At 42.1% G+C, this 21932-nt stretch overlaps 1 protein-coding gene across 1 annotated transcript; it reads right to left on the bottom strand.

Moving 5' to 3' along the window:
- Positions 1-155: 155 nt before the first annotated feature.
- Positions 156-21571, bottom strand: LOC119413546 (zinc finger protein 85-like; the record flags this gene model as incomplete). The annotated part of the gene is made up of 3 exons (XM_037680601.1): positions 21553-21571; positions 20887-21012; positions 156-1333 (listed from the first exon to the last, which is right to left on the bottom strand). Coding segments are annotated over exons 2-3 (1302 nt in total), but the record flags the coding sequence as incomplete, so codon positions are not given.
- Between the last annotated feature and the right edge of the window lie 361 nt (positions 21572-21932).

Genomic DNA, 21932 nt, shown 5'->3' with positions numbered 1-21932 from the left:
ATCATGTGTGTGTTTAAAGTTGACTTATATCCAAACCTTTGTCCACAAACATCACAAGCAAATGCTTTCTGTCCTGTGTGGACTATCATGTGTGTGTTTAAAGTTGACTGTCGTCCAAACCTTTGTCCACAAAGATCACAAGCAAATGGTTTCTGTCCTGTGTGGACTATCATGTGTGTGTTTAAATGTGGCTTCTGTCCAAACCTTTGTCCACACAGATCACAAGCAAATGGTTTCTGTCCTGTGTGTGCTATCATGTGTGTGTTTAAATATGATTTAGAGGTAAACCGTTGTCCACAAATATCACAAGCAAATGGTTTCTGTCCTGTATGGACAATCATGTGTCTGTTTAAATTCGACTTCTGTCCAAACCTGTGTCCACAAACATCACAAGCAAATGCTTTCTGTCCTGTGTGGACTAGCATGTGTGTGTTTAAATGTGACTTATGTCTAAACCTTTGTCCACAAAGATCACAAGCAAATGCTTTCTGTCCTGTGTGGACTATCATGTGTGTGTTTAAATGTGACTTATGTCCAAACCTTTGTCCACAAAGATCACAAGCAAATGGTTTCTGTCCTGTGTGAACTATCATGTGTATGTTTAGATTACCTTTTCTGTTAAATTTTTTTCCACAGTCTTCACAACTAAATGAGTTCTGTCTTGAATATTTTTTCTTGATTGAGCCTCCAGGTTTCTTCACTTCAAAACATTCCTTGGTATCCAAACAACTTGAAGACATCACTGACTGACTTGTCTTGTGAAATTGTTTCCCATACTCAATGAAGCTGCAAGACTTCTTGACAGAGTGTACACCTGACTCAGGAGCTCGGCTCTCCTTCCAGTCTTTGTCACCATCTTCTGGTTCTGATTCATAGTCTGATAAGTCTTTTAGCTGAGAGTCAGAGTCATTTACATTATCATCGTCATCATCATCCTCACTGACTTCAGTCTCTGAAGAGCTGCATTCATCTGCATAAGTATTTAGATCTGGTTTCCTGGTAGTCTCTGCTCCTCCACAGTCCTCTCCACCAGTTGCTGCTTTTATCTGATCAACTGAGCTGCTGGTTGCAAGATCTTCCTCCTTTACTTGGTGCTGATGAAGCTGTAAAAACAGAGGTTTCTCTTCATCTTCCTCACTCTTCAAAGGAGCAGCAGTGAATGCAAACCCGGTGTCATCAGTCTCCTTTTTCACACATAACTCCTCTCCCTTTTGACTGGTCCACAGTTCCTCCTCTTCCTCCTTTATGTTGATGGTATCTGGATCCTGTTGGTTCACACCAAGCATCCATACTCCAGGAGCTTCTTCTTTAACCAGCACCATCTGTTGAACATCTGCAGGGAACAATGAAAACATGAACATCAGGCACAATAATAACTTTATATTCACACATACAGTGGTGCTTGAAAGTTTGTGAAGCCTTTAAAACTTTTTAAATTTCTGCATAAAATGACCTAAAACAACATAAGAGTTTCACAAAAGTAGATAAAGAGAACCCAGTTAAACAAATGAGACAAAAATATTATACTTGTCATTTATGTATCGAGGAGAAATATCCATCACTCAGCCCTCTGTGAATAGTAAACAGCCATCAGTGTGCTAATGATCCATTGTTAGGCTGATGGTCCTTCTTGATCATGTGAGCAGCTGGTTTTGGCTGTCAGCAGCAAACTGGTTGATCCACTCTGAGAAGGTGCTATTTATAAGACTGAGCTGAATATAGCACTTCAGACTGAAGAAGTCTTTCGGATGAAAGATAAAACATTTTTACATTTTTTTTTTTTGAACGTCCAGAGGACCAGACTTAACTTTTTTTAGATCCAATATTAAATTTTTCCTGACATTTGTCAACTGTTTTATCAATAATGCACTAAATTACCTCAATTGTCGGGCTTTAGAACACTCCTGTCTTTAAGCCGCACTTATTAAATATAATATACATCATGATTTTGTACATAAGACGTTCCAATTATTTTCATCAGGAACTGTACCCCCAGACTGCTCTGTCTGTGTGCAACTTTCTTGTTGTAGTACAAGAATCAGCCAGCAAATGGTGCTTCACAGAATATAGCTTGCTTTCAACAAACACTCAGACTGCAAGATCGTCACGAGTCTTCATGAAGCTTTGTTGTCTGACTCATGGTTACAACAATTATACCCAGTGGTTAATTTAAGCCGGTCTCTGCTGAAACAAGATTTGGGAACTCTCTCATTTTGACCGTGTGTGTTAAGGCAACTGTTTGCTTGGATCTGGCAACTCAAATCTCCACCACTAAGTCCAACGTCATTGCGCATTTTTATTTAGATTATTTATTAAAAATACAACAAGAGGAGACATTGTCCATGTCTGTGGAGTGGATGTTCCGGCCGCACTACGCACACCACCTCGCGCACATGCTACTGCCCAGCAGACACGGATCGCATGTCCCGCGAGGAGCGTCTTCATCCCCATTCAGCTGTGTGCCCTGCAGACAGTGCATGTTTTACGCACAGGTGGTCTCCAGACAGCTCTGCAGAGTGTGCCCACAACTGCTGATGTGTCAGAACTCCTGCATACACTACCACGGTGCATAAAATTTCGGACAAAACAAATAAAAAAGCTTACAGTAAAAAAAAAAAAATAAGAGTGAAATGTTTGATGTGGGGCAGCACGGTGGCGCAACTGGTAGAGCTGCTGCCTCTCAGCGAGCAGGTCCCTGGTTCAAACCCCGATCCAGGGGCCTTTCTGGGTGGAGTTTGCATGTTCTCTCCGTGCATGCGTGGGTTTTCTCCGGGTACTCCGGTTTCTTCCCACAGTCCAAAAACATGCATGTTAGGCTGATTGGTAACTCTAAATTGTCCCTAGGTGTGAGTGAGAGAGTGAATGGTTGTTTGTCTCGTTTGTCTCCATGTGGCCCTGTGATGGACTTGCGACCCGTCCAGGGTGTACCCCGCCCCTCGCACAGTGATTGCTGGACATGGGCACCGGCGAACCCCGTGACCCGAAATGGAATAAGCGGGTAAAGAAAATGGATGGATGGATGTTTGATGTGTATTAACATCACGTTACAAAACAATGGCACTAAATTGTCAAAATAACAGCGATCAAAATGTCAAAAAGACAGTGCAATTTATTATCTAAAATAAATGGATGGATTGCCCTTAGCTGGACAACTGAGAATTGAAGCACCTGAAGGTAGTGGTAATCGAGATTGGGGCAGAACAACGAGCAGTTTGGGCCAGACAGTGAAGTGTGTGCGTGTGTGTGTGTGTGTGTGGGGGGGGGGGGGGGGACTTGACAGAATAAGAGCTGCACTCACATACAGGCTTGTTGTTGTTGCTCTCTAATATACGTAGTAATTTCAATCCAACCTTTATTTATACAGGTTGTTAGTTTCATTGGGTCTCAAGGACTAATTTACAAGCTGTTTTTAATTAATTTAAATGTATACAAATGTTTACCAACCCGTTAAAATATACCAAAATGCAGGAAATGGCATCTCTTTTATTCCAAATTTGTTGGGGGAGGACCCACGGAGCACCTCTGCCACCTCTTTATGATGCACCAAATGCTCTCTATAGGTGAAAGATCTGGACTGCAGGCTGGCCATTTCAGTACCCGGATCCTTCTCCTACGTAGCCATCATGTTGTGATTGCTGCAGAATGTGGTCTGGCATTATCGTGTTGAAAAATGCAGGGTCTTCCCTGAAAGAGATGACGTCTAGGTGGGAGCATATGTTGTTCCAGAAACTGAACATAGTTCTCTGCATTAATGGGGCCTTTCCAGACATGCAAGCTCCCCATGCCACAAGCGCTCATGCAACCCCATACCATCAGTGATGCAGGCTTCTGAACGGAGCGTTGATAACAACTTGAGCTATCCTTGTCCTCTCTGGTCCAGATGACATGGCGTCCCAATGTTCCATAAAGAACTTCAAATCGTGACTCATCTGACCACAGAAAAGTCTTCCATTTTGCCACACTCCATTTTAAATGACCCCTGGCCCAGTGCAAACGTCTGAGCTTGTGGAGCTTCCTTAGAAATGGCTTCCTCTTTGCACTGTAGAGTTTCAGCTGGCAACAGTGGATGGCACAGTGGATTGTGTTCACTGACAATGCTTTCTGGAAGTATTCCTGCGCCCATTCTGTTATTTCCTTGACAGTGGCATTCATGTTTGAGGTGCAGTGATGTTTAAGGGCCCGGAGATCACGAGCATCCAGTAGAGTTTTACGGCCTTGACCCTTACGCACAGCGATTGTTCCAGATTCTCGGATTCTTTTTATGATGTTATGCACGGTTGATGATGATAACTTAAAAGTCTGCTATTTTACGTTGGGTAACACCATTCTGGTATTGCTGCACTATCTTTCTGCGCAACAATGGTGGAATTGGTGATCCTCTTACCATCTTGGCTTCTGAGAGACACTGACACTCTGAGAAGCTCTTTTTATACCCAATCATGTTGTCAATTGACCTAATTAGTGTTAATTGGTCTTCCAGCTGTTAGTTATATGCTCAATTTCCTTTTTCCAGCCACTTATTGCTATTTGTCCCAACTTTTTTGGGATTTGTTGACACTGTGAAAGTTTGAATCAACATATTTTTTCTTTAAAATGTTACATATACTCAGATTAAACTTTTGATCTGTCATCTATGTTATATTACGAATAAAATATCGACATTTGCCATCTCCACATCATTGCATTCAGTTTTTATTCACAATTTGTTTAGTGTCCCAACTTTTTTGGAATCCGGTTTGTAAATAAATTTGATGTGATTCTCCTCAGCACAGCTCATATGAGGAACAGCCCCTCCCTCCCCGTTGTCTTTTTTCCCCCCTGTAGGGGTTTTCTCTCCACAGACTCTTGAGCTCCTGCAGCAGAGTTAATCACGCTCAGCTGCTGGCCATCTCCCTAACTGCCTCCAGGACTATATATGAGGCTGCAGACTTGCTTCATCTAGTGCCGGAGCATATCTTGTTGAGGGTACTTGTGCTCCTGGCCTTTCAGTGTTTATATATATATTGAAGTACTTACCTGTGTGTCTTCTTAATTTCTGACAGAACTTGGTTTTCCCTGCGCCTCCAGTCCTGGACGTTTCATGTATACCTCTAGATTGATCTGTAGTTACCAGAGCTCAAATTTCTCCTCGTGGACTAACTAAACTACTACCCCTCCTGCCTCGACCTCCACGTTCCACCCATGCATCGACCTCTTGCTGGAATTTGGATCCATTATATCTCAACCCTGTGTCACCCCACCTGACATTCCCAGTAAGAGGAATATTATTTTTTCCGTCCATCATATCATCCATCCTCCAACCAATAAGACACTAATCGTCTCCCCTTTCCCTTCCAGGGGTTTTCCAGTTTCAGCTCCTGTGTATATAAGACTTTATTATAATTATTATTATTATCATTGTAAAATAAATCATCTTTTATTTATGATCCTGAGTCTGTTGTCCTTCAGTCCGTTCTTTCTGGGAACACTCCGTCAATATGACACCCTCCTCTTGTTGTCTCCTCCGTTCTATTTAATGCCCCGTTTAAGCTTAAATGAGATATTGGTATTTAAACACATATTTATTGTACACAGAATTTTTTAAAACTTTTATTTAACTATGTACCAGTCTTGACTGCCTGCTTTAAAAATAAATCTGACAACTTCTCCACCGCTGAGCTCTCATGACACAAAGTGGAGGGGGACTCCTCCTATTGTTCTCTGCTTCGTATTCGGATGTCACTTTAAAATTAGATCCAGGTACTTAAATGTATATTTACCGATTAAGAAAGCTGTCACACAGAAATAATTTAAAAACTTTTATTAAAACATGTACCAGACTAGACTGCTTTTGCGTCTCCGTTGCTGACCATCGACATGATGCAGCTTACAGGCTGCAGCTGTTTTCTCCTCGACAGCCGATCGCTTGCTTTTAACATGAAAGCTGCGTCATAAGAAATTCTTTGCGTTTTCCAATATTGCTGAACAAACAAACAAGTCTCTGCATGAAGTGCAAAATCTGGTAACAACACGGGAACGATCTTAAGAAATGACCGTAATTGCTGTTGTATTAGCCGCTACTTTTGTCTCACACTTTGTACCCTGTGGTTTATATGCTGGAGTGTATTATTTATGTATTTTTTTTCATAATTTTCAAAATTAAAAAAATTTATTTTGAAGAACTTCCTGCCGTCTCTCAGTAGCTTCTTGCCACTGACAAATATTTTCCTTCGACAGAGCTGGATGCTCGTGGCTCCCAGCACCCGCCCCTCATGGGGGCAGGCGTTTGCGACACAAAGAAAATGCCCTCAGGTAAATTAGATGTACAACGACTCTTGTTCAGTTTCAAATACACAACCATAAAGCCCCCAGTATACTGCCGCGACTGTATGCAGAGGGTTCAGACTTCGTACTCCAGCGTACACCCCGAGCAGCTTCACAGACAAGGGGTGTTTACCTTCGGGACAAATTGAGGTTGCTGATGGGTCATTTGCTGACACGCCTATTGGATTGATTGACAGGTCGAGGGAAAAAAAATGAGCGCTGGCAGCCTCTCAGTCACAGCGGTGTTCTGTGTTTATATGTTGTTAATAAAAAGATCTTAAAAAAAAAGGGAGCGCTAGCTCTGCAGCCCACACATCAGACCAGCCCACCAGGAAATCTCCAGACCCTCCCGCAGCCACGCTGGACCCGAGTTTAATTCGCTCGTGACAAATTCCTTCATTTCTCACCATTTCAGTCATTGCATCAACGGAGGAGGAAGAGATCACTTGCCTCTTGGCAAAAAAAAAAAAAACCCAAAAGAAAAGGCCAGATCAGGGATGAAGAAGGGGAATTTAATACATTGGTGTCGCATACAAAACAGACCATCGCGGGCAGTTTATTGTGCGACACCGTGTACGCATAAGCGGTCTTAAAAATTGAGCTTTGCACAGACATGCCCTGGGGGGTACGCTCGTACCTCTGCGTACGTACGTGCGTACCTCTGCGTACGAACGTACGCGGCAGTATACTGGGGGCTAAACTCCACCCACTCTGTCATCATGTGACCAGAAGTCTAACCTGAATAACCAACGAGGTACTCTCAAGGACCATCCCCAAAGATAGACGTTTCTTAAGATTGTTCCCGTGTTGTTACTTGATTTTGTGCTTCATGCGCAGACCTGTTAATTTGATCAGTGATAATGGAAAACACAGAATTTCTTACGACGCAGCTTTCATGTTAAAAGCGATCGGCTGGACGAAGGAAACGGCTGCGGTCTTTAGCTGCATCAACTTGTCGGTCGATGGGCAGGCATTGGAGAAGCAAAGCAGTTAAGTCAGATACGTTTTAATACAATTTTAAAGTCACATCGGAACACAAAGTGGAGAAAGGAGTCTTCCCCCCCTCCCTTTCCGTAGATGAGAGCTCAAAGGTGGAGAAGTCGTCAAGATTTATTTTTAAAGCAGTCAGTGAAGACTGGTAGATATTTTAGTAGTTTAAAATATCTTTCTGTGTACAGTAAATATGTTTTTAAATACCAGTATCTCATTTAAGCTTAAACAGGGGCATTAAACAGAGCAGAGACAACGAGAGGAAAAAAAGAACAAGGAGGGAGGGGCTGGGTAATGACAGTGTGACTTGGAGGTCATTACGGCCGTTTGTTTTGGACACTCGGGTGAAGAGAGGAGCCGAACTGTAAACTGATCACCACCTGGTAGTGAGTTCGATCAGATGGCAGGGGAAGATGCCGGGCAGACCCGGTAGACCCAAACGTGTAGCAAGTGTTTGCTAGGAACGCTTGGCAGAAGAACCCGTCAGAGAGATCTTCAACTCACACCTCCGGGAGAGCTTTAACCGCATCCCAGCTGAGATGGGGGACATAGCGTCTGAGTGGGCCATGCTCCACACCTCGCTTGTTGAGGTAGCTGCCTTGAGCTGTGGCCGCAAGGTTGTCAGTACTTCTCGTGGTGGCCATCCACGAACTTGGTGGTGGACACCCCGGGTTAGGGAGGCTGTCAAGCTGAAGGAGTCCTATCGGGCCTCATTGGCCAATGGGACTCCGGAGGCAGCTGAGAGGTACCGGAGGGCCAAGCAGTCCGCAGCCTTGACTGTTGCTGAGGCAAAAGCTCTGATGTGGGAGGAGTTCGGTGAGACCTTGGATAGAGACTCTCAGTCGGCTCCGAGGAGATTCTGACAAACCATCAGGCGGCTGAGGAGAGGAAAGCAGCACTTTACTAACACTGTGTTCAGTGAAGGTGGGGTGCTGTTGATCTCGACCAGTGATGTCATCAGGAGGTGGAAGGAATACTTCTCCGACCTTCTCAATTCCATCAGCACATTTTCTATGGAAGAAGCTGAGCCAGGGGACTTAGGGGTTGGTCCATCCATAACTGTGGCTGAGGTCGTCAAGGTAGTTAAAAGTTCTGAGGCGGCAGGGCTCTGGGAGAGGATGAGATTCACCCCGATTTTCTTAAGGCTCCGGATATTGTGGGGCTGTCTTGGCTGACACGCCTTTGCAACGTTGCATGGACATCGGGGGCAGTGCCACTGGATTGGCAGAAGGGAGTGGTGATTCCTCTCTTCAAAAAGGGGGACTGGAGGGTGTGCTCCAATTATAGAGGTATCACTCTCTTTCGTCTCCCTGGTAAGGTCTATTCAGGGTACTGGAGAAACGAGTCCGATTGTTGGTCGAACCCCAGATCCAGGAGGAACAATGTGGGTTCTGTCCTGGCCATAGAACACTGGATCAGCTCTTTACCCTTGCAAGGATCCTCGAGGGGTCATGGGAGTTTGTCCATCCAGTCTACATGTGTTTTATGGGCTTGGAGAAGGCATTCGACCATGTTCCTCGGGGTACACTTTGTGGGGTGTTCCGTGAATATGGGATAGAGGCATGTTGTTATGTGCTTTTCAGTCCCTATACAAGCGGTGCGAGAGTTTGGTTCGCATTGTCGGTAGTAAGTCAGACCCCTTCAGTGTGGGAACGGGACTCCGCCAGGGCTGCTTGTTGTCACCAATTCTGTTCATAACTTTTATGGACAGAATTTCTTGGTGCAGCCAGCTGGCGGAGGGTTTCTGGTTCAGTCGCCTCAGTATTTCATCTCTTCTCTTTGCAGATGATGTGGTCCTGTTGGCGTCATCGTGCAGTGATCTTCAGCTCTCACTGGAACGGTTCGCAGCTGAGTGTGAAGCGGCTGTGATGAGACTCAGCACCTCCAAATCTGAGGCCATGGTCCTGAACCAGAAAAGGGTGGATTGCTCTCTTCACGTCAAGGGTGAGGTTCTGTCTAGGAATGTGCGATACAGCATAAAATTCATATCACGATATGTATTGTGTAAGCGTGGCAATAACGATATATATGTATATATATATATATATATATATATATATATATATATATATATATATATATATATATGTTTTTGGTATAAAACTTGCTAAAAAAAAAGCATAGGGTGTTCTTTTGCCATCATATATTTTGAATTAAGAAAATTCCACTACTAGGTCCAGAGTTTTTAAATAATAAACAAATCAAGTATTATGTTTTAAACTAAAAAAATATGTTGTTAACTCTTAACAGTTTCCAGTCTTACTTAAGAAATGAACAGCAACAGAGCATTTTACATTGAAAAGACATCCTCCTCCAAACCTCTAGTGGGCGTCTCCTTCCGCTTTAATGGAGAGCTGACACAAAATGACTGTGGCTTTGACCAGAGGGTATCGCAGTAAAATCACACAATACAGCGTTCTTTTCACAGATCAGAGAGCAGGTTTCTCTAAAGCTGACCAACGCTTACTTTAACTTTCGATGGGAGAAAAAAAAACTTTAGACGGAACAGCGTGTTGCGCATGCGTCAGAATACGACAACACTATGGCAAGCCAGGCGTAGTTAGCTTGTAGCTTCGCTACTTAGCCCTCGAAGAAAAGACTAACGCCACTTGCGCACAGTTTTCAACTAAAAAAAAAAAGTAATGATTAAATCTGACAACTCTGATTTTACTTCAGACACAGCAGAGGGAAGAATGGAGTGTGAGACTGACAGACAGATTGGTGCAGCATCTGCAGTATTGCGTACCCTGTACCGGTCCATTGTGGTGAAGAGAGAGCTGAGCTGTAAGGCAAAGCTCTCCGTTTACCGGTCGGTTTATGTTCCTACCCTCACCTATGATCACGAGTTGGGTAGTGACTGAAAGAATGAGATCATGGATACAGGCAGTTGAAATGAGTTTCCTCTGCAGGGTAGCTGGACTCTCCCTTAGAGATAGGGTGAGAAGTTCAGTTATCCAGGAGAGACTCAGAGTACAACCGCTACTCCTCCATGTCGAGAGGAGCCAGTTGAGATGGTTTGGGCATCTAGTAAGGATGCTCCCATGGCGCCTCCCTAGGGAGGCGCTTCGGGCATGTCCGACTGGGAGGAGACCCCGGGGAAGACCCAGGACATGCTGGACAAACTGCATCTCGGTTGGCCTGGGAATGCCTCAGAATCCTTCCAGAAGAGCTGAAAGAGGTGGCTGTGGAAAGAGATGTCTGGGCCTCCCTGCTCAAGCTGCTGCCCCCACGACCCAACTTCGGAATAAGTGGAAGATAATGGATAGATAGATGGAGGGAGGGGCTGTTCCTCCTCATGAGCTCTGCTGAGGAGAATCACGTCAAATTTATTTAGAAAGTACATTTAAAACAGCAGTTGTTAAAGGTGTTTAATAAATAAATAAATAAATAAATAAAACCAATAAAAATCAATGGTACCAATTTAATGACTATTTACCGCATCCTACCGGTACTTGACTTATGGTCACATGACCTAGATAAGACTGGGTGTTACCAGTAAATAATTTTTAAATAATTTCAGTTACGTAGGTTTTTGGTACTGTTCTGTCCAGTGATTATGCTTAGATGGTTAGTGTGTTCATTTTGAAGGTATAATGGTTGTAACCATGATTCAGACAGCCAAGCTTTATGTAGACTCGTGACGATAATGCAGTCAAGAGTGTGTTGAAAGTAGAGTTGCATTCGGGCTTAATAAATCCGGCCCGGACCAAGCCCGTAGTCGTTTTTTCCTTGCCCTACCCAAACCCAATGGATTACCGTTAATTAGAGGGCCGAAACCGGAAAAAAAAAAAGACTTTTTTTTTTATTAATTAAGCTTTTATTGCTTTTGTAAACAAATCAGTTTGACATGATAGTTGAAAAAAATGTAATGAAAGGAAGATAAGTTTTTTTTGTGGTGTGATGTTGCACGTTCGTGGTGAGACGTATTGTGTCATTTCCTGTTTGTCTGTTGGTAGCTCGAGTGAATTGTTTGCTCGAGTCGTCTCTGTTTTCTGGATTTATCTGTCTTTTGCACAGTTTTTCATTCTAGTTCACAAACACACTTGGTACAGTTGTTTTTCTACTGTTGGATAGTGCTTAAAACACCTCTTATCTTTCAACACTTCTCGGTTTTATTGGTGTATTTGGCTCAGCTAGCTCCTGCTAGCGTTAGATTAGCATGGCTGCTGCTTCTCTCCCTGCTTCCTCTGTTTTCACTTGCTCCGTGTGTCAGATGTGTAATTACTCCTCTGCTTCCTTTAGTGGTAATGATACATGTAACAAATGTAGTCTTATGGTAGCTTTGGACGAGAGGCTGTCTGAACTGAAAGCTCGGCTCCGCGCTGTACAAAATCCAGTAGCTAGCCAGGTCCCCTTAGACAGCGTGGAACCACAGAGGCTAGCTCCCGTTAGCGGTCCTCCAGCAGACCCCGAGCAGCCGGGACCCCAGGCCGGCTGGGTGACGGTCCGGAGAAAGCGTAGTGCTAAGACTAAGCCCCCAGTTCACCACCGACCCGTTCACATTTTTAAATCGATTTTCCTCGCTCAGTGACACACCTGCTGAGAAGCAGACCCTGGTTAATGGAAGCTCCATAGTCCGTAACGCAGCTTTAGGGACTCCAGCGGCCATAGTTAAATGCATTCCGGGGGCCAGAGCGGTCGACATAGAATCTTATCAGAAACTGCTGACTAAGACTAAATACAGTAAGACTGTTATTCACGTCGGCGGTAATGACACCCGGTTACGCCAATCGGAGGTCACTAAAATTAATGTTGCTTTGGTGTGTGATTTTGCTAAAACCATGTCGGACTCCGTAGTTTTCTCCGGCCCCCTCCCCAACCTGACCAGCGATGACATGTTTAGTCGTATGTCGTCGTTTAACCGCTGGGTGTCCAGGTGGTGTTATGACAACAACGTGGGCTACATAGATAACTGGAGTTCTTTCTGGGGAAAACCTAGTCTGAAGCGGAGAGATGGCATCCATCCCACTCTGGATGGAGCCACTCTTCTTTCTAGAAATATGGCTGATTTTGTTTATCCCCCAAATTATTGACAACCTAGAGTCCAGTACAGGAAGCAGAGTTGTAGTCCTCCACACCTCTCTGCTGCTTCTCCTCTGTTACCCGCCCACATACTCATTGAAACAGTGTCAACTCGCCCACAGCTCAAATTAAATAAACCAAAAATCAGCTCTAAGAATATAAACCATAAAAATCTAATTAAAATAAAACAGTTACTTTACCAGAGCAAAATCATAAAATCATTAAATGTGGATTATTGAACATTAGATCTCTTTCCTCTAAATCCCTGTTCGTTAATGAACTGATAACTGACCATCATATTGATTTATTCTGTCTGACAGAAACTTGGCTACAACAGGAGGATTTTGTTAGTATAAATTAATCCACTCCTGTTAATTTAAATGTTCATGTTCCTAGAACAACAGGCCGAGGTGGAGGAGTAGCTTCTATTTTTCAGTCAGGATTATTATGGGTGATTTCAATATTCATGTAGATGTTGAAAGTGATAGCTTAAGCATAGCCTTTAATAATTTAATAAACTCATTTGGTTTTACCCAAAACGTCCACACATCTACTCATTCTTATCATCACACTCTTGATTTAGTTCTGACCTATGGTATAGAGATTAAGGACTTCCTCAAAAAGGAGTTCCTCAAAATCCTATTCTGTCCGACCATTTTTTAATAACCTTTGAGTTTACATTAAATGACTACACAGTCACTGAGAGTAAATTTCATCTCAGCAGGTGCTTATCAGAAAATGCTGTAACCAAATTTAAACAGTTTCTTCCATCAATGTTTTCCTCTATCTTGCAGAGTAATGCATCAGAGAACAGTGACTTAGATCATCTAGTTGATCATCTTACAACTTCAATGCAAACTTCACTTGAAAAAAATTGCTCCACTGAAAAAGAATGTAATCAATCAGAGGAACCTGGCTCCTTGGTTCAATTCTGAGTTACGTACTTTAAAGCAGGTATCTAGAAACCAGGAGAGAAAATGGCGCTCTACTAATGTTGAAGAATTTCATTTAACTTGGAAAGATAGTCTGCTAACATATAAAAAAGCTCTCCATAAAGCTAGAACTTTATATTACTCATCTTTAATAGAGGAAAATAAAAATAACCCTAGGTTTCTGTTTAGTACTATTGCTAGACTAAAAGTCCCATTTCTGTTGAACCATATATCCCTACAACTATAAGTAGTGATGACTTCATGAGATTCTTTATAAATAAAATTATTTCAATTAGAGAGAAAATTCAAACCATCCTTCCTTCTGCTATCTCCTATCTCTAGTCCCCTGTCAAATGAGGCAACTTTAAAAATTTCACTAGAGCCTGATTTATGTTTGGACAGTTTTTGTCCTGTTGAGCTCTCTGAATTGTCAAAAATAATAACCTCATCCAAACCATCAACATGTCTGCTAGATCCCATCCCAACCAGACTGTTTAAAGAGGTATTTCCCCTTAATGTCCACATTTTGGATCTACTTAATTTGTCTTTAATGGATGGTTATGTATCACAGAGCTTTAAGGTTGCTGTAATTAAACCTTTATTTAAGAAGTCTCATCTTGATTCAGAAATTCTGGCCAACTATAGACTTATATCTAATCTAACTTTCATCTCAAAAATTCTAGAGAAAATAGTTGCAGGTCAGTTGCGTGAACATCTACAAAGAAATAATCTGTTTGAAGAGTTTCAGTCAGGGTTTAGAGCTCATCATAGGACAGAAACAGCACTAGTAAAAGTAACTAATGATATTCTCATGGCCTCAGACAATGGACTTGTGTCATACTGGTCCTGTTAGACCTCAGTGCTGCATTTGATACAGTTGATCACAATATTTTACTACAGAGGCTTGAATATGATATTGGGATTACAGGAACAGCTCTAAAATGGTTTAAATCATATCTATCTGATAGATTTTAGTTTGTAAATGTAAATAATAAATCTTCTTCATACACCAAAGTTAGTCATGGAGTTCCTCAGGGCTCAGTGCTTGGGCCAATACTTTTTACTTTATATATGCTTCCATTAGGTAAAGTTATTAAAGAGCATGGGATAAATTTTCATTGTTATGCCGATGAAACTAGGGGTTGAACAAGTATATAATTTTTAAACTCGACATTAACATAATAAAACCCGAGTAGAACTAGAGTATTTGAGGACATCATAGATCTCAAGATACAAAAATAAATAAATAAATAAAACCGCAAAAAAAGGTAATTATTTACAAAAAAAGACCAACAAAACATTGGGAGCGTATATTATGCTCCTACCATTTATCATACTGCAAATATGTCACAGGAAAAACTAAACTATTAGTTATTATCATTAAACTGCAAACGTGAAGAAACATGCAGCATGTCAAAAACTAAACTTAAACCGAAACTGGTTCTGGTTCGGTGGATTGGACCCAGTGTTACACCATACGCTGTGACCTGCAACAGTGCAACACCGCCCCCTATGGTCATACGGTGGTCACATAATATGACGTCACCACGGATACTCGACGTAACATTTTTAACCTCGATAGATGTCCTAGCAATCGATGTGTAGATTACTCGAGTACTCTGTTAATGCCCTAGATGACACACAATTATATTTATCCATTAAACCCAATGAATCCAATCAGCTACTTAGACTACAAGCTGTCTTAAAAACAAAAACCTGGATGACCCTTAATTTTCTCCTTTTAAACACCGACAAGACTGAGGTTTTGGTTTTTGGATGTGAGCACCTTAGGAATGATTTTTTTCAGTCTTTCTCCCTCCTTGGATGGTATTAATCTGTCCTCCAGCTCTAATGTTAAAATCTTGGTGTTATTTTTGATCAGGACATGTATTTTATCCCCCATATTAAAAATGTTACTAGAACTGCCATCTTCCACCTGCGTAATATCACTAAAATTAGAAACATCTCATCTAAAAATGATGCAGAAAAACTGGTCCATGCATTTGTCACGTCTAGACTGGACTATCGCAACGGTTTATTATCTGGATGTCAAAATACTTCTTTAAAACATCTTCAGTTGAGCCAAAATGCTGCTGCCAGAGTCTTAACTGGAGTTAGTAGGAGAGATCATATTTCTCCAGTTTTAGCTTCTCTCCATTGGCTCCCTGTCAAATCCAGAATAGAATTCAAAATCCTACTTCTAACCTACAAAGCTCTCAACAACCTGGCTCCATCTTATATTACAGATCTTATTGTTCCATATTTTCCTAACAGAGCACTTCGCTCTAAGACTGCAGGTTTACTTGTGGTTCCTAGAATTTACAAAAATAGAATGGGAGGAAGATATTTCCTCTCTTGTGGAACCAACTTCCAATCTCTGTCCGTGAGGCTGACACATTATCCAGTTTTAAAACTGGGCTTAAGACTTTCCTATTTGCTAAATCCTATAGTTAGGGTCGGCTTGGGTTTCCTGAGCTGTCCCTTAGTTATGCTGCTAAAGGCTTAGACTGCTGGAGGACAAACTGACCACAATTTTCACTCTGCTACTGTCTTTACTTACTCTGCTCAACATGTTTTGTATTTGTAATTATTTTTTCTATCCTTAATGTGTTTTTTTGTCCTTCAGATACACCTGGACCTACCATTCTGTGTTCGTCTGTCTCTCCTTCCTGTTCTCTCAACCAGCCGGTCAAAGCAGATGGCTGCTTGTCCTGAGCCTGGTTCTACTGGAGGTTTCTTCCTTTTAAAAAGGTAGTTTTTCCTTTCCACTGTTGCCACTGTGTTTGCTCAGGATGGGAGACTGCAACGAAGCCAAGATTCAACTTGTCTGCTGGATTCCTTAGATAGAAAACGTTACTAATTGGCTTTTATGTTTGTGAATGTTTCTGTAAAGTGCCCTGAGACAACTTTGTTGTGATTTGGCGCTATATAAATAAACTGAATTGAAATTGAATTGAAAAAATGTAGTGAAAGGCAGATATAAGATTTGTTTTTATCAACAAGTCACCAAATGGATATTAACATATAAAACGAATAGCCTAAAAAAAATAATCAACTCTAAAGATAGTTTTGTTCATCTGTATAAAAGCCTATTTTTAGAGCAAAATTATTTGGAAAAATACAGAACAAGGCTAGTTTAATTGAACTCGCTGCTCACTTTGGCTTTTGTAGATTGTGCTACTTCTTTCACCGCAGATAACAGCAGGTGTGGAGACAAGCGCAGCTGGCAATCAGCTAATTCATCCATCCATTATCTTAAATATAGAAAAAGGCTATTTTAAATGAAGGCGCAGCTGCTTGCTTCAGCTTTTATTCTGCTACTTCCTTCACTGCAGACGACAGCAGCTGAGGAGATGTGCGCAGCCGGTGATCAGCTGATTCATCCATACATTCATTATCTTAAATATAGAACAAGGCTATTTTTTTTTCCCTTGTCCTGTCCGGCATTGTGGCACTCAGAATTATGATACAAGTGTCAAGGTTAGGTCCAACAGATTTACTTTCAAAGGCAGAGCATTACGGCTGGCCTTAATGCTCCACTTGATATATAAATAAAACTTTATTAGAATTGCTTTGGGTTTGTTTCAGATGTAATGGACACAGGGATGAAAAAACAAAGAAGAAAACAAAGCAGAAAAGTGGAAGAAGGGTTAAAAGAGAAAGAAGGAGATAGGAGTAGAGGAGAGTGAGAGAGGTATAGAGTAGGGCTGTAAAAAAAGCTTGCCCGGGCAAATAAATTATATTATGATATGCTAATTTCATGGACGCAATACGTCAGGGCGCCCCGCCCTGTTAATAAAACCGAGTGCGTCGAACGACCAAACCGAACTGCGCATCTTTCCCCTCCACCTGTCGGTACTGATATAACGCTAATTAGCTGCGCGCAATACTAGCTAGCTAAAAACAAACAATGTGCGGCTCAGCTGTCTCTCAATCCAGCTCTAAACTGCAGGTACTGGCAGCTCAACTCTCTCCCTCCCCCTGCTCTAAGCTGCCACTCGTCTTTTTTTTTTCTCTCTCCCCACCTTGCTCTGGGCTGCCGGTGCAGGCTAAGTCTCCCCCGCTATAAACTGCCAGTACAAACACGCGCAGCTCAACTGTCTCTTGAGTTCCACAGTCCATGGAGCAAGAACAGAGTCAGGTGATCAAAGACAGAGCATCAGAGAAATTAATCTTTCCTGCAGGAACAGAGGAAGCTGAAACATCACAAGCTTCAGGGTCAGATGATCATCCTGTTACAAGTTCTGGAAGTTATAGCTCATTTAAAAGGCAACATATATTTTGTTGAATGTTACATTTATGCTCAACAGATCTTAAGCTTCATTTTATTTAGATATTTTGGGAAACTTCACCTGCACTTTAGTTTTTGTGAATTTATTGATCTATATTTTGTGCAGACCGTTTCAATATAAATAACAGAAGGATGATTTAATTTTTTTTATTTTTATACTTGGAGACTGAATACTTTACTAAATAAAGTAATTTCAGGAAAATTCCCCCTTGTTTTTTTAAATTTTATATAATACTGCAAAGCAACGTATTAAGTTGATTTTGTCAAATAAATAACTATGATTTCTGTTTTTTTTTTTTGTTATATCACAAAATTTATCGTTATTTCCAGAATGCTCTGAAATAATCACAATATTATATTTGAGTCATTTCGCCCACCCCAGTATAGAGATAACACAAATCAACATAATTGAAGTCTGCCTCTAGACCTGCGGAAAAAAAAAAGAAGACAAAATCGAGAAACCACAACAACAAACAGCATATGCATATATAATGATACTTATAACATTATTATAAAGCATTTTATATGGTACATGGTAATACAAGATGCAGATGCACTTGGTGGCCACCACAACCCAACTGAGTGTGTATCAGATAAACACTTGAATCTAAACACCTTTGTGAGCATTTTTTTTTTCATTTAGCCTTTATTTATACAGGTTAGTCTCATTGAGCCACGAGAACTCATTTTCAAGAGAGACCTGTTTAGGGAGCACATAGTGGGGGTTAAGGGCCCTGCTCATGGGCCCAGAGTGGGGCGAATGAGGGTGGGGGCAAGTGTGGGTGTTTCACCTACCCCACCCACAATTTTGATGTTGTCGGGGCCGGGACGTGAACCGGCGATCTTCGGATCACAAGCCCACCTCTCTAACCTCTGCACCACCACCTCCCCTATAAGGTTTCTCCATAAGTATGTTCAATAGTGGGCATGGGGACTCACAGAACCGTCCCCACAGGACACGATGGCGACACAGGGAAGACCGGAGCCACAGACACACTGCGTGCCCCAAGCCTGGAGGCCCGGGAGTCCCCTAACAGGGACAACTGTACCCCCACCAGAGAGAAGCAGAGGGAAGCCCCGGACGACCGCCAGGAACCACAATGCAGAAGCCTCAGGAGGCTGCAGTGACGAGCCCACAGGCCCTGCCGGCAACCCCCTACTCCAAAGCAGATCTGGCCATGGACACCAAGTCCCGAGGTCATACCACCCACCCAACGGAGGCCCGACAGAGCCAGGGCACCCAGGCCCTGGCAAACAACCACCAGGTCGGGCTGGCATACACCCAAGCACCCAACAAAGATGCCGAGAGCCACCAATGCACCGGCAGCAGGGGGGCCCACAACCAGAGGGGAGAGCAACAGGGGGAAGTAGACCCCATATTAAATGGGGAGCCCAAAATTATACAAGAGAGGGGACCACCCAAAACCCAACCCTAGACATAAACAGGCAAACATAGACAGTCCGACAGACTTGTTGGGCCGTCCATTCTCCCCACCCACCTGACAGCGACTGCAAGCCGGTCCCAGGCCGGGGACCAGAGCAGCAGGGAGCAGCAGCTGAGGAAGGCCGGCCCAGCGCACCAAGGACCAGGCACCCCAACAACTTCACACTACAGGCCCGTAGAAGCCCCGGCATGCCTGCCACCGACACACCTCCCCATAGAGCTTTAGAGCGCGACATCACTTGTCCACAGCACGGCGGCTGATGGGATAGGATGGGGCCGGATCCACCATGTTTACTGTCCTCCATATTAACTGTCGAAAACAAGCTTTCTCGCTGACTTTTAAAAATTTATTTTAAGTAGGTTAAAACAGTTTAGCAATTGTCCAAAATTGCTGCGTTATTGGATGTAATGTCCAGTCACACGACCGGAATTGTAAAAAGATCGAAAACAGACTTTTTTAATAGATTCTCCGCCAGGAAGCAACGCGAGGAGCTCATGTGTCAGACATAACAAAAAGGAGACAGCGAAATGTCCCGATAACCTTTTCCAGCGTCCCAAGATACCAGCTAGTTTGTTCCTTCTGGTGAGTGTCTAAATTCAGTTTGTTGGTGTTGTGCCATAAATTTGTGCCATGATTTTGTCCGGGTGTACTCATGTTTAGTTCATGTTAGTTCACAGAAGTGGACCAACCTAGTTTAGGTCAGGTTTATATTTTGAATGTAACTTAGTAATAACAAAGTAACTGATAAATAACAAATAAATAAATAGTAACTGTCAGTGACAGTGTTAGACATGGTGTCATATGGCTGATATGACGATCTGACAACCTATGCTAACCCGACAGATACAGCCATCGGTTTGTGCTACGCAAATAACAATCTGACAATGTGTGACTAATGCCCCTTTTCCACTGTCAGAGTGCGGATCAGATCAGTTTGTGTTGGTTCAGATCGGCTCGGGTCTGTTGTGTTTCCATTACACTTCTGGACCGGCTCTGTAGGCGGGGACTAGAATCCAACTCATCTTACCACCTGGTGGCGGTAGTGCTCCCTTAAGTTATTTACCAGCCACCACAAAACGTTAGAAGAAGAACACCCTGAAAGACCTTGTCTTACCGGCTGGTGGCAGTAGTGTCCCTTAAGCTATTTACTGGCTCCCACAAAACGTACTAGAAGAAGAATACACTGAGAGGTACACAAACAAAATGGAGGACGTCAGTTTTACTGAACATTATAGTCAATCTGTGGTTTTTTGTGAAACATCGAAGAGAACAGACCCTAACCCGTTCCCAGAGAAGGCTGGAAAGTCTTCGGGCAGCACACCGAAGGCTGGAGGATGCGGACAGAAGGCTGCGGGCAGCAGACCGAAGGCTGCGGACTGCAAGGCGAAATACTATGGAGAAGTACCGGAGAGTGTGGGAAGCCATAACGCAGTATGAAATAGAAGATAGGATGCGAGCTAGGCGACGAAGTGTGAGGGTAAGCTAATGCTTTAGCCATAAGGAGTGAATTGTGAAGCGGGAAATATTATTATTATTATTATATATTACTATTCATACTTTTTGTGCGTTCACAGTATCTTTCATCTGATATCATCAATCAATCAATCAATCAATGTACTTTATTGATCCCAAAGGAAAATTTCATAATTGATATCTATCACCTGACAGTAATGATATTGACTTTAAAAAAAAAAGAAATAAAAAACATTTTTTAATTGTTCAAAATGACGGAAATCCGTCTCGGGGATGGAAAAAGTTAATCTGTGAAACTGCAACTAAAATAAAGTCCATGCTCAATAATCCAGGTATACAATCCAACATTTTTCAGTCAGGTCATCTGGACAGTTTCTTTTTTTGTGCAACTAAAATCATCACTGAAAAGCAGGAATGTTTAGATACAAACCTAATCTGTGAAGCAGAACTTCTGGGTTGAAAACAGCGTCTTGTGTTTCGTTGTGTCGCAGTTCGTCCTTTAAACGACATCGTTCCTCTTTATAATCTGCGACTGTTGTTTCCAGAAACTCCATTTCTTCCTTAAGAGTAAAAGACCAGAAGTAGTCGCTTGGAAAACGACTGAATGAACCATCACCGCCACCAACTGGTGAGGAGTGTGGACCACATGACAAAAAACCCTCTCCTTTTCCTTTTATTATACAACCTACACCGTTTTAAAAAAATTAAATATAGTCTTATAACCTCTATTTCCCAAATCTTTCAACAATTTCCAATTTCCATATTACCAAGATTCCTTATTAACTTGTTTCTTTGAATCTGGTATATCCTGCAATGCAAACGACTCAGGCACGGCTTTTTTATTTAAAACGGGCTTTAAGTGCAAATTTCTTAGAATTTAATCAAAACTCCAGTTCTGCTGCATATCTGTTGATAATGAACCAAAGCTACTGAAGTTGAGTATTCTTGTTATAAAAATATTCCTGTCATCAGATCTCAGTCAGCTTCATTGCAGCTGAACACCGTGTTACACTGAACATCACATCAGCTGGTGGACATAAATACAGTACAGTAATATTATATTCACAAAATACTAACAATACTATGTTCATCTTACTTGTGAAAAGTTATCCCCCGAGACCTGACGTCAACAGTTCGTAGACTTGAACAGAAATAAGCTGCGAAGTGCTGAAACATCTGCTGCTTTAACCAAATAAGGACGACAGATCCAAGATGGCGGCCGAAATTATCTTCTTCTTCTTGTTTTATTGGCGGTTGTCAAACAACTGAAGGAAGCATTACCGCCTCCAACTGGTAAGGAGTGTGGACCACATGACAAAAAATACAATTTTCCTTTTATATCCTATTATACAACCTACACCGTTTAAAAAAAATAAAATATAGCCTGATATCCTATATTTCCTGAATTTTTCTGCAATAAATCAATAATGTCTAATTTCATTTTCATTTTACTAAGATGCCTAATTGTTTCTTTGA

The sequence above is a fragment of the Nematolebias whitei genome, chromosome 8 (genome assembly GCF_014905685.2).
Source record: "Nematolebias whitei isolate Nwh7 chromosome 8, NemWhi1, whole genome shotgun sequence".
Lineage (NCBI taxonomy): Eukaryota > Metazoa > Chordata > Actinopteri > Cyprinodontiformes > Rivulidae > Nematolebias > Nematolebias whitei.
The sequence above is the reverse complement of the archived record's forward strand: the minus strand, read 5'-3'. Positions and strand labels throughout refer to the sequence as shown.